This window comes from Episyrphus balteatus, chromosome 1 (genome assembly GCF_945859705.1).
Source record: "Episyrphus balteatus chromosome 1, idEpiBalt1.1, whole genome shotgun sequence".
In the NCBI taxonomy this organism is placed as follows: domain Eukaryota; kingdom Metazoa; phylum Arthropoda; class Insecta; order Diptera; family Syrphidae; genus Episyrphus; species Episyrphus balteatus.
Window position 1 is genome coordinate 16,803,812 of NC_079134.1, and position 14,491 is coordinate 16,818,302.

General features: G+C 29.8%; 1 protein-coding gene across 1 annotated transcript in view; it reads right to left on the reverse strand.

The window, feature by feature from the left end:
• LOC129921267 (guanylate cyclase 32E) overlaps positions 1-14,491 on the reverse strand; it is a 93,928-nt gene that overhangs the window by 4,464 nt on the left and 74,973 nt on the right. The window contains exons 15-17 of the mRNA XM_056003010.1: positions 3,073-3,170; positions 2,535-2,845; positions 2,294-2,463 (exon numbers count right to left, since the gene is read on the reverse strand). Coding sequence (XP_055858985.1) covers positions 2,294-2,463; positions 2,535-2,845; positions 3,073-3,170 — 579 coding nt within the window. The remainder of the gene's footprint in view (positions 1-2,293; positions 2,464-2,534; positions 2,846-3,072; positions 3,171-14,491) is intronic.

Genomic DNA, 14,491 nt, shown 5'->3' on the forward strand with positions numbered 1-14,491 from the left:
TGAATTCGAATCATTGAACCGGATATTCAGAAGTTAATTTTACATACAGCAAATTATGCTTTCTGTCACCATAATGTTAACGGTCGAATAGTCAAAAGGAGGTTACTTTCACTGCAAAAAGTCGATTCGTGATAAGCTGACACTAGAACAATAAAGAAAAGACTCAAATAAAAGATAATGACGAATATAAGAAAATCAAGTCTCAATGTGATTAAAAATCGCTCTAGCTTTCAAGCCAATGGGATTTTCGAAAAAATTATGTGAGAAAAGTAAAATAAAAAAAAACAAAAAACAAATTGCGACCAAATAATTCTAGGTGCGATTGTGCAGAATTAGATTTCCGACTCGTGTCTTTATACTCTTTCGAATGTTGAAGTCAAAATGAAGAACGAGACTATCGATATATTTAACTTTGAGGTGGTCAACGATTTTTGATACTGCTGTTAGCTCATCAAATGACAAATAGCGGGGAAAAAACTCTCTTGGTTTATTCAAGAGAAAGATCCTATGATCCGTTTTGCGTAGTCAGGAAAACATCGGGAAAAGAAAATAAAATGATAAAAAAATAAATAAATATTTAAAAAAAACAACACCAAAAACATAGTATAAATGTTACAACTCGACAACGAAGCGAAAACGAGAAAATGTTTTTTGACCTCGAAATACTTCTGGAAATCATGTTTTTCATCTTTGGCGGTGACTGTTGTTTCGTTCAAAAAAAAAAAAAAATGTCAAAACTAGCGATAATGGAGAAAGCAAAAAAAAAATTTTTTTTTAAACGGGTCCATTGACTTTGATTTCTTGTTGTAAAAATGCATCGTAATAAAGAAAAATGAAGCACAGTAGGAAAATTGTTTTTTTGAAGGTTTTTGAATGAATAATTAGCTTTTTTGTTTTATATCTTTTTTATTTTGTTTTTAAATGTTACTAAATTTTGAGTAAAAAAAAGTTTTAATAATTTACACAACTTGTTTAAAATTTTGAATTCAAAATGGTTAAAGCAATAATTATGATTAAATATCTTCAAAAAGAAATGCACAAAAATATTGGTTTTTGAAAAACTGGCTCTTCAAAAAGAATAAATTATTCCTTTAAAACCAAATAAATATAAATAGCAAGCTGTTATCGATTTATTTAAAAGATTGAGGCTAGATAAAATCTTTTGCTTGCAAAACGTTATTGAAATCAGTTCATTCGTTTGGGAGAAAATTATAAATTCAAACAAAATGGTTCTACTGGATTAACTATTTACACAATAGGAGTGGTCCGTATTTCACTCTTTTGCGAAAATTGAGTGCGACGCCTCCTAGATTGGTTCCAAATCAGGAAAAAAATATATCTTATTTTTTTCATATTTTTATCTGTAACCCTTCCTGGCCCTATTTTGATAAGAAGTTACTAGAGCAGTGGCGATATTCTGTGTCCAGTGTTGGGTAAATGGCGGATATTTGATCATTCATACATATAAACTTCTTAATGAAATAGGATCACGAAGGGTTAGGAATGAAAATTTGAAAAAATTAGGGCATTTTTTTCCGATTTGGAACCAATCTAGAGGGCGTGCCCTATTTTTTTTTCCTAAGGACCACCCTAATGCTTATTGATACATATGCTCTTGTTCAAACATTTTGATATGATTTAAAAAAAAAAATTGCAGCAGCCGTTTCTGAGAAATTAAAGTTTTTCCAAGGCTGAAAATGGAAACTGTAAAGGGAACTTACTTCACAGGAAATACCTTAACAAAATAACTTCACCTAAAGTGGAAACTAATTTCACTTTTTTCTGGTGATGTGAAGGTATTTTAATAAATAAGTTTTAAACAATATCTAAAAATAAATAACCGAAATTGCTTCTTTACCATAATACTATCATTTTTAATGGTTTAATGGTGATTTGTTTATTAGGTGGGTAACTCAATTTCTTTTAATTCAAATTCTTAAACAAAAAAAAAACATTTTAAATAACCTTCTCTTTTTCTTTATTTAATCCAAGCAAATACCTTTATAATTGGTCGGAAAGCTTACAACTTTGTAATTGATTGGGTATTTAATTAAAGTTTTGAGACCATCACTTACTCATATTTCTCACTGCCATTATTCTTTATAAGTACTTATAAATTTCAAAATTGCGCGACAAGAAATTTTTAATAAAATCTAAATCCCTCTGGACATTAAAGTAGAAAACTTTTTCTTGAATTTCAAAACCATCATCAACCATCAATCTATTGTAGACATAGACAGTATGATTTAACGAAAATAAAAACAAAACATTAGCAAGGACATTTCAAACTCACCCTCACTGGAGTATGCTGTATCTCCCCAAGGACCCTTCCTGCCAATTATTTCATAAAGGACAATTCCAAAAGAGTAGACGTCGCCTTTTTGTGAGCCTCTAGGTAATCTGCCTGGATCTCTCAATAGCTCTGGAGCCATCCAAAGGGCACGTTTAAGCTCTTTTTCTCGCCTTAAAATAATAATAAAAAACAATTTCGTTGGTAATATTTTTAGAAAAACAACACCATCCACTTTACTTACTTATTTGGTTCTTCCTGTCCCGCCTTAAATTCATGCAAACCAAAGTCTGAAATTTGACATACCCATCTTGAATCTATCAGACAGTTGCTGGATCTTAAATTTCCATGCGATATAATATCGGAATCATGAAGGTATATCATTCCCTTGAGGATATCGCTCACCAATGACGATATAAACATATGATCTAAATGCAGGTCCTCATTCGCAAGAACATCTTCCAGACTGCCACGTGCACAGTAGGGAGTGAATATAACAACAATTCCATGGTCAATTGAAGCTCCAATAAACCCTATTACATTCTCGTGGCGTATCTAATTTACCATCAAACGCAAAATAAAAGAAAGAAAAAATATTATACCAACATTTGAGGATTTAATCAAGAAAAACATGGTTGCAAGGATAATGAGTATGAGAGTTTTTTTTTTTATTTGTGCAAAAACACTTATTCCAAGAAAAACAAAAAAAAACCTTAACATTTCCTTTTCGTAATGTTATTATTTATTATTTAACAAAACAAAAAAAAAAACACTTTTCCAACCTCTCGCATCTGTTTGAGTTCCTTCCGGATAGCACGAGTTATATCCACAGACTTCTTGTATATCTTTTTCATAGCTACGATATTGCCACGGAAGAGTCCTTGAATGAAACAAACAAAAGAACAACAAAAAGAGAATTTGTTAGTATGAGCCAAACAATAAGTTGATACGCAAATTCATGTACATTAGTGGGAGTTTTGTTTATGCTTTTAGCAAAACAAAAACCAAAGTTTGACGGTGGTTCAAATTGTCTGGGTCTACTAAAAGGGCATTCAAAAAATATATATTACCGGAAATATCTAGTGTCCTTAGTTCTAAGAACTTGTCAAAAACCATTTAAAGGATTATTACTTTGTATACAAAGAAAAAAGAATGGAGTTGGGTTTCAAAGTCTAAAAATAACTCGGATAGACAGAATTTGAAATGGCTGATTGGCAACAACTAAATTCTTAAGAACAAAGCGGTTAAATATTTAGAAAAACACATTTTCTACAGTGAAACACTTCTGTAGGTAATATAAAATCCTAGAGAATGTTTACAAAGCAAAAAAAAAAAAAAATTTAACCATCAACAGTCTAGATTTTCGAATAAAAAAGTACCACATACGCCACAGTGACCCCCTGAGTTATTCTTCTTTCTTTAATTCGATGCTGTTATGATCTCGATATCGATTAAAAACGGGCCTTGATGTTTTCGTGTTTCACCATTTAGATTCTAGAAAACAAAATATCCATTCTCCTTCTCTTCATCATCTCTTCCTGTCATACTCCCAACGTTCCAACTCGCAATTCTCAGATTTTGTCTAATTTGCGGCATTACTATTGCTATTCGTTTGACTCAAGAGCCTAATTAAACTTACATACATATTTCTAGGAATAAATCTGTTAGTATAATGAAATAAATTTGTCTACTCGTTTGAATGCGATTTAAGGAATTATTCTTGGAAATAAATATTTAAAAAGTGTAAAGAACTTTTTCAACATTTTAAGGACTGAAATTTCAACAGGAGATAAAATCAATTTCAAATGAAGAAACTTTTAAGAAGGGAAATTTCTAAAAAAAAAAATTTTCTTGGAAGATAAGAACATCAAAATGTAGAAGCTAATTATAAGGGATTAAAAGGTATAACACTCAAAAAACAAACAACAAAATGATTATTCCACTTCCACAGAATAGTGTAGTTCAAATTTTCCCGTACCTAGTAAAATATAACTTCTAGAGACTAAGCGGACTCAAAATGATTTACATAGAATTTGATGCAAAATAGCCATAATTAACTATATCGTTAAACTTTTATCCAGTCTGTCAGAAAAGTTAAATTTCACACAGATAAGACGTTGTATCTATTTTTGGTGTAACTAGAGAAAAGCTTCTTATTTCCTGGAAAAATTAACATTTCATATTCTTAACCTTCGCCAACAGGTGTATCAAAATACTAATTGAAATTGAGTTATGGTCTTGTATAGAATATGAATGAAAATGATTAGAATATTTTGGGAACTGTATCTAGCATTATGATGATGAGTAATTCACAGTTCAGGATTTTCCAAAGAACACATATTTGCATCCTGAGACTGAACTGAATCATAAATTAAACACCTCTGTTGCAATTTGATTAAACTTCCGAAAATCACAAAACGTTGCAACCAAAATCGGTCGTACATTCAAGATAAAAATGGTAAAATTGATGAATAGATATTATAGGCTTTTTTAGAATACACGTCTGGGGTGCACGAACTATAGTTTAAGTTATTTTAACTTTTTAAACTCTTATATGAACGAATTTAGTAAATGTAGGTATATAATATATATAAGGTAGTGTGTTTCAAAAAAGAAAATTTTTGCGTTTCTCGAAACCGAGCTCAAAAGTTTCGTTTAGATGTTTAAAAACTTCCCTGAAAATATGAGCAAAAACAAAAACACAGGCATTTTTTTACTTCTGATTCTTATGACTAAAGGAGGATGAATTCCACTGTCATGCGGTCTGCGGATCAAAGATTTTTGTAGAGAATTGAACGCTCTTAAAAAAAATGCACGGCTGTCGTCGCGCGTACTTGCTCTTGCAGTTCAAAACACTTTTATGTTAGTTTACTTGTGGATTTTAAAAGCTGCCTCTATATAATTTCAAAGACATTTTGTTGAAGTTGGGGAAGAGCTGACATTTAGGGCAAAATTTTGTTAAATGAAAAAAAAATTTGTATTTGACTTAAAAAAAAAAATATAAATGCAGTTTTATTGCAAACGCTTTGAATATTACGTCTACAAAGTTGAATGAAAACCGTTGGAGCCGTTTTCGAGTTATTTGGTATAATTTGAAAAATTTGTATGGGAGGTACACTTTTTTGATTTTTTTTTTGAGAAAAACTAAAAATGCAGTTTTATTGAAATTGCTTAGAATATTACGTCTGCAAAGTTGAATGAAAATCGTTAGAGCCGTTTTCGAGTTAATTGGTTTGAATTGAAAAATTTGTATGGGAGGTACACTTTCTAAGCGAGATATAAAAAAAAAAAAAAAAAACTTTTGCAAATTAATTAAACGCAGACAAGAAAGAATAATGGTTGTTAGTGATGACCTCACAGGGCCTTACTCCTTCATGGGTTGTGTCGTGACAGAATTTATCATTATTAAAATTTAAAATAAATATGTACCTACATATATGACAGGTATTGTTATTTTTGGTCGTAAATCTTAAAAAAAATAAATTGCACGACTGGGGTCGCACGTACTTGCTCTTATGCTTAAAGTAACTATAATGTTAAAGCTTTTTATTCAAGAAATTTAAAATTCGATATTTTGAAGAAATTTCATAAGTAGTATAAAAAAATTAAATCTGTTTTTATAATTAATAAAAAGACCGTTTTAAAATATCTTAAAAAAAAAAACAAATATGCCATTTTATTTCTCGTATAAAAAGGTATTTTTAGAAAAAAAATTTTGAAAATTGTAGGAGCCGTTTTTTAAAAAAATAATTTTTTATATATAAAATTTTTTTAACATTTTTCAAAAAAAAAGTTGGTATGCCATTTTGAAGAAATAACTAATTTACACATAAAAACTAAATTTCAAAATTTTTCATTGATCCGTTTTCAAAAAATTGATTTTTCGAAAAAAAATTTTGAAATATTTTTTAAAAAACCAAAAATGTGTTTTTTGAAAATTTTCTAAAATTTTAATATTATATTTACTTACACACTTTTGTATAAAAATTTTCATTCAAATCGGGTTAATTTTGTACGAGATATTCAGAAACGAAAAAAACCGTTCTATGACAGGTACCGTTAATAACGGTACAAAAAATATTTTTTTTATTTAAAAAGTTGGCCCTTATGTGTAGTACTACACACAAAAATTTTAATCAAAATCGTTAGAGCCGTTTTTGAAAAAAATTAACTTTTCTATTTCCGTTATATGGCAGGTACCGTTAGTTTTGGTCATAAAAAAAAAATTCAATTTCCCCTCTAGGGAATCACCAAAAACTGCTAACTACCAAATTTGAAGAAAATCACTTCACTCGTTTAGGCTGCAGCTCCAGATAGAGACAGACACACAGACAGACAGACAGACAGACAGACAGAATTGCCGGACCCACTTTTTTGGCATTCTCCATCATCGTAATGTCATGTAAAATTATTATCTCGAGTTCGATTTTTTTTACGAATCCTAAACTTGCCCTATAGTACCTATATCGCAAGTAAAAAACTGATGCATACCAAGTTTGAAAAGTGAATCGTGTAATCAAAAGTTTTATACAATTAAGTTTTCAACAATTTTTTTTTTTCTATTTTCTCAAAAAAAAAAAATGTAATCAGTGCGATAAAGGATAAAATAGATAAAGAGGCAGTTAACTTTGGAAGTAAATTTCATGTGCTTGTTTAAATTATTTCTTTCCAAATTTTGGCTTAAAAATAAAAAAAAAATGTAAGTATTGCCGTTGTTTTCTTATGAGTGCACCAGCTCATAACACATACATTTATTTTGTTTTGTATATGGAAAATCCATTATGTTTTCAACGTATTGTGATTTTTCGGAACTTCATTCAAATCGTAGAAGTGTACTTATTTAATAACATAAAATGATTCAGTTCACACTCTCACTAGCAGATAATGTTCCTTGGAAAATTTTGAAATTTGCATTTCTCTTTACTCACCATAAGTTTTTATATATTTAAAAAAATGTTCGAATAATTTTTATTCAAGCATTCCGCAGAAGAAAAAAATTCAACTTGAATGTTCCAGGAAATTAAATGTTTTTCCTATTGTTTTTTTTTCTTTCTATAACCACACCAAAAATAGATACATAGTTTGTAAAATTTCACTTTTCTAACGAAGTGGGTTAAAGATGAACGAACTTTGCTATTTATATGCATTTAATTCGTGGAACATACGTTTTTCAAATGACTTTTTATTTTCATTTTGCTAAGCAGAATTTAACCTTTTAATGAACACCGCATTTACTCCAGAAGAAATGTTTGACCTAGAAGGTACGGCAAATTGCATGCATGCTGCAATGAAGTGAATTTCAAAACATGTACCTAGCTGTACTTAAAAAATATTTTGTTTATGTTATGGTGTGTTTAAGTTTATAATTCTGTATAATTGACTTCTACTTTCCTGATCTTCTTTCCTTTCAATGGGAGAAACACATTTATTGCGTAGAAGTTTCGCTTCTTAAAAGCGTACATTCTACTCCTTTTAACTTTATTTTATTGCAAGGTTTTTGTTATTATTGCTCAATTGAGATTGAGAAATTTAAGTGAACGCAAATTTGTCTAACAAAACAAACAAGACAACTGCAGAAGCATTATAAGTAGATGCTTCATCGGTTTCAAACTTTTACTTTCATTAAATTGGGAAAGTTGGAGATACTGTTTGCTTTGGGAGATTGAGGAAATTTATCTACTGAAAGAAGTGTTGGTAAAATTATGTTTTTATTTTTAGACAGAGTTAAATTAAATTGGGTGGTATTAAAATATATGTTAAAGTTAAGTTATCAAGTCAAAAACTTTAATAGTATTCTCTGTTTTAATCTTAGCAATTTTAAAGCAAAAATCAAATAAAGAAAAAGTCCATCACCAACTAATAGCTACCTCGTTGGAATAGCATTTTATTTTCTTTTTTTTTTAATTTGAGAAACAAGAAATGAACTCCTATTTAAAACACTCAAATGTGTGTCAAAGTGTCAACGCTCCTGTAGGCAAATATCAACAAATGTGTACGTGACACTTGGGCACATAATTTAGAGATGACTGCCTTCCTTGATTAACAAAAGTGTTCATTTCAGTTTTCAGTATAACGTTGACGCGGTTATTTGAATAGGAGCTAAAATTGATCGGAAGTGACAAACAGAAGGTTTAACACCAAGCAATATGTGTTTTGTTTGTTGTTTTCCACAGAGCAGTAAAATGACAATAAAATGAAAGGAAGTGAAGAGTTTAATAAATCTAAAAATCAACCATTTCGGAGAACTTTTAAGATTTTTTAATTTTGTTTTCACAAAAACAAAAACACAATTTGGTTTGAAGTTTTTGGAAACGTTACAATTTGGAATCAAAAATTTAAGAAACTATAAGGGCACAATTTTGCACCCATCTAATTACCCATCCAACTTTTAAGGGTCCCTGAGTCTGAAAACATCAATCTGGAATGGAAAATACAGCATACCTATACACCCTTATAATAAAAAATTACAAACTGCACAATGTATTACCGCCAGATTTCTAAGAAAATATGGAAATGGTTTTTTTCTTAACCCCGATTCACAAAAAAAGTTCAAAGTATAATGTTAAAAATTATGATTCCATCGGAAAATTTTTACATATTTTGCATATAGTCTTTTAAGCTTTCGCTGCAAGTCACTCATTTTACCTAGATTTCATGGCTTTCGGAAAAGTAAGTCTACTTACTTACTCGAATTTGTATCCTGTACCTTTTCAGGAAAAATTCGACGTTATCTCCATTGATTTTAGTGACATAAATTGTTGATTTGCTGAAAATTCGTCGAAAACAATTCGTCGAATTACAATTCATCGAACACAATTGATCGAAAAAACAATTCACCAAACAACAATTCCTCGAATGACCATTCGTCGAATAACAATTTATCGAATGAAAATTTATCGAATGACAATTCATGAATGACAAATTCATCGAATCTTCTTCTTCCTTTTTCTCGGCGCTGTTATGATCTCGATGTCGAGGGGATCATAACTATCCCACGTTACTGCTTCACACTAGTGATCCGCCTGTGGGGTTAGCCGGGTTGACCTCAGAAATCGGCGGCAAGCCTCCCGGTTTTGTATTGTTCCATTTCTAAGGCCAACTGAATGCTGGTGTTTTTGCATTTGCTTGTACCAGGAGTTTTTAGGCCTACCTTTCTTATTATTTCTTATTATTTTTTCGAATAAATTATTAAAAATCATAGGTTGCCACCACAATGTCGTGCCATATCTTTTTGTAAAGCTAGTAACTTTTACTCTAATTTTGCATTTAAATAAAACCGTTTTATTGAATCTTTTTTCCAATTTTTTTTTTCAAACACAAAATTTTGAAAAAAAAAAATAAAACAAAAATTTCAAACTAATTTTTTTCAAAATTTTATGAAATTATAAGCTAATTTTGTTTTTAAAGATACATTTTAACATTTGTTTTTAAGGAAACAAAGAAAACCTGATGCAAAAATGTCTTGTCGTTTCCGAAAAATTAATTAAAAAAAAAAAAAAAACTTTTTTCTAAGAAAACACTTAATTATTTGTTTTACATGGTTGATTTAGTGTTCATTTCCTTTTATTTTACGATGAGTTTTGATGCATTTTCAGCAAATTCTTCGAATGAAAATTCTTCGAAAGACAATTCCTCGAATGACAATTCGTCGAAAACAATTTATCGAATGATAATTTATGATTCATCGAATGACAAATTCATCGAATAAATTATTAAAAATCATTGTTTGCCACCACAATGACGTGCCATACCTTTTTGTAAAGCTAGTAACTTTCTGTTTCAATATGCATTTAAATAAAAATGTTTTAGGGAATTTAAAAAAAATTTTAAAATTTTTCTAAGTCCTAAATGTAAAAATTTTTTCTAAGTCCTGAAATATGAAAAATTGTTCTAAGTCCTGAAAAAAATTTCGTAGTCCAAAAATATGAAAAAAATTTCTATTTCATATTTCACGACTTAATAAAATTTTTCACATATTAGGACTTAGGGCCGGTTTGTTGACACTCGATTATCTTTTAATCAAGGATTTTTGTATGGAATAATCCTTGATTAAAATATAATCGACTGTGAACAAACCGGCACTTAGAATAATTTTTTATATTTTGGACTTATTTTCAAAAATTTTAGTTTGAAAAAAAAATTCTTAAAACATTTTTATTTAAATGCAAAATTAAAGTAAAAGTTACTAGCTTTACAAAAAGGTATGGCACGTCATTGTGGTGGCAAACAATGATTTTTAATAATTTATTCGATGAATTTGTCATTCGATGAATTGCTTTCGACGAATTGTCATTCGAAGAATTGTTGTTCGGTGAATTGTTTTTTCGATCAATTGTGTTCGATGAATTGTAATTCGATGAATTGTTTTCGATAAATTTTCCGGTGACCAAATTGTTACCCTCGGTTTTGAACCTGCCTTCTTAAAATTTATATCTTATAACCTGGACAACCGTGACTACAGAGGTCGTTCATGAACTGCACTTCCAAATCCTTTCCAGCTACCTCCGAGGTTCCTCAAGGCAGTCACTTAGGTCCTCTTCTTTTCATTCAATTAGATCTGAATAATTTCTCGGTCTGGTGTTTAAAGAACTGCATGAATCTAAGTAGGTATAACCAAGTTGGTTCTGTTGACTGCTCAACACTTTACACATAAATCTTCTTCAACACTTACTCCCGTAATTAACGAAATTCAAAAAATTATTTTTTTTTCTCATTTAAATTTTCGAAACATCATAAAAAATCGTACAATTGAATTTTCATTTCTGTGTGTACACTATTAAAAGCCTCTAAATTAAGATATTAAGGTTAAACTATCTAAATATTTTATTAGAATTACAAAGCTATTTTAAAAAGAACTAGGAAAGCGAAAAACACTCCAATGTTGCTTCTGAAGTTACTTGTAAAAAAGTAAGGATTATTGTTAAGTCTATCTCCTGACATTTTGTCTATCCTTCATTGTTTTTCTCTGGAAAAAAAACGGAATAAAAAAAAAAAAACTACATATAGTTTCATTAAATCGCGAATTTTCTCAGCATTAGAAGGAATAAAATAATCTAAAAAAATAAGAAATTCAATCCCTTCTTGAATTCAACTTGTGTGTTATCCGTGCAACAGTAAAAAGTAATGTCAGAAAAGAACAACTTAACCTAGTGATGACGATGAGTGAATGGAAAAGCGTAATGAAGTGAATGTACTGTATCCTTTTTTCTGAACCGGCGAGTTAACTGAGCTTATTTTCTTCTACAGCATTCATAACAATGCAATTTATAAATTATTAAAATGAAATTTAAGAAATGTGTGTTGAGAGAGGTGAATTGAAAAGTTGAAAAAGACTTTACCTATGTACATACATATATATGAAATTGAGATTTGTGTCAACTTAATGTTCTACCAACCAGAACAAGCAAAATGAAAATTTCTTAAACCAATTTCCCCTGAGAGTTTTTCTTAGAAAAATCATCGAACCAACCAGATACTTGCTACTATATTAGATACTCGTACATATATTGAACTCCTTTGACACTTTATTGGGAAATAGAAATTTTAATGGAATGCCATCGTTTTAGTTAAGGATCAATTCCATATAATCGTTTTTGATTGGACTCTGTTCAGTTTTCAAATGGCTTTCATTCAGATGGGATTTGCAACATACGAACATAGAAAGTATAAATCGATTCAATATGTCATATACACTATTGATGGATGTCTGGATAAACAGTTCAATCAAATTAATGATATTTGTGTGATTCTGCACCATTTATAAACAATAATGATAAAATTAAGAACTTTATCTGGAGCAAATCAAATGTCAGCAATTCTAACGCATGAGAGAATTGAATTCCCATTAAGTTAGTGTTAATGATAGTCTTATCTCAAATTAGGCATACCACAATGCTTGAACACAAAGTTAAACAAAAATTCTATAGATAATCTGACTTATTTTGTCAACAGCTGTCAAGCTGAATATCAATTTTATTCAGTGTTCATCACTGAAATACTCAAAAATTGTGTGGAAACAATTCTTAATATTTTCAGGGATTAATTTACTGTGTGAAATAATTTGTAAACAATTGATTTTGTATCACATACAAAATATTAATCGAGAATTAAAATCAAATTTTCAAACAAATTCAGTGGTCCGTTTTCAAAAGTTGATTTTTCAATAAAAATTATTATTTTTCTTTTTTATTTAAAATTGGTATAATCCAGTCAAATAAGGGTTTAACCTAGGAATGAATGCTTTTTGATCAATACCTTCATTTTGGCATTCTATAACATACCTCAAAAGTCTTGAAAAATCTCATGTCCGAAAGTCGCGTTTTTGAACGCCTATTAGCACTAATTCCAAGATTGTACCAGAATGTTTTTTAGTGCATATCCCAAACTTTCCCCTTTTCTCAAAAAATACCATTTTGTCATAGATATGAATGTTTGCATTGCATTGTTTTGATTCTTAATGATAATGGATATAAAAACTTCATGCAAAATTTGGTTCCGCTACCATAACTTTTAATGGTTTTTCGGTAGTAAGTTAGCAATTGTCATAATAATATGGGTTGACAGATGAAAAACAGATATAACTTTTTTTAGAGACATCAAATTGCCTTGATTTTAGATTTTTTGGAATCAGCATTAAAAAATCCCTTGAAATCATGTATCATATCGTCGCTGTAGTTCTAATACCTCGTAACCCACAAAAAGGCGATTTTGGACTAATGATGCAATTATATTGTTGAAAAAAATCCGGATGCAATAGAAAAGAACCTGTTTGCCTAACATCGATATTGTCAGAGCTACGCTTAATCAAAACCAGATCATTTGTATTGATTCTCATACATTTCATACTTAGTTTTTTGGCTCTGCTGAAAAATAGACTTTTCTGGGTTACGAGGTATTAGAACTACAGCGACGATATGTGATATATGTAATACCATCGTCTATTTTTCCTAATTTTAAAAATCTCCGTTTCGCGCTTTGACCTTGAAAATCATGACTTGCGGACATGAGATTTTTCTAGACTTTTAAGGTATGTTATAGAATGCCAAAACGAAGGTATTGAGCAAAAAAAATTTCTATTAGCATTCATTCCGAGGTTTACCCCTTTTTTCACCTTATTTAACTGTATTATTAATAAACTTTTGTTTTCGAAAGCCTTTTTAAGAATACTAATAAGTACCTACCGTTTATTATAAAACTCTAATTCTTCTTTATGGAGTCACTCAAGTTTGAAGTAAATCACTCCAATGGCTTGGGCTGCAACTTCAGATAGAATCTGACAGACAAAATTGATAGACCCACTTTTTCACATTCTCTTTCATCGTGATATCATGCTTCATTATTATCTCAAGTTCTTTTTTTCATGAATTCTGAACTTGGCCTTTAGTACCTATTGCGTTTGTTAAAAAAAGATGCAGTCTTCTTTCCTGATTTTGTACTTAACTTTTTTGGTTTGGTTTTATCGAGAAGTCAATATTGCTGCTGTTATTTTATTAAAAAAGTTTTTTTCCTTAAGTTTTTGACCATTTATTAAATTTAGCTATACCTATCTTAAAATATCCATCTCGTGATGCATAACAAATTGAAGGTCACTGGGGTGTATGCGTAACATTTTTTTTTTTCTAAAAATAACTTAAAAACTATAACTCAATTTAACTTAACTGTTTTTTTTTTCTGATAATTTGAAAGCCTCTTAACTAGAACTAAATCTTCAAAATTTTACATCGAAGAGCCAGACTTGAATTTTGAATTTTCAAATATCATCTTAAGCAATATCAATAAACAACTTTAACATTATACATTTTCTACCGAAGGCTTCAATATCCTCAGGGGCTTAGGGTCCCTAAATATATGTATAAAGACGCACCTAGACACAAATCATTAAGCCAAAAACCATACTTTTGATTTTGACTAACAATATCTTAGTCGCATATCAAGGTAGAGAAAATAAAATGTATGACTGGGTAAAATATACCTGCTCTTATGCTAATAGTTGCTTATGTTTCAGAATTTCCTCAAAAAAATTTTTTCACTAGAAATTATCTCTTTTCGTTTGCATTTCCTCTATCTGAATTTTTGAACTAAAAAATTCATATTTCTACCTCAATTTTCTCTAACCAACAAACCTATTTTGCCTAAGGATACCTAGATATGCCACACAACTGAGATCAGTAATATAATTAATAAATTTACCATATTTTCTGC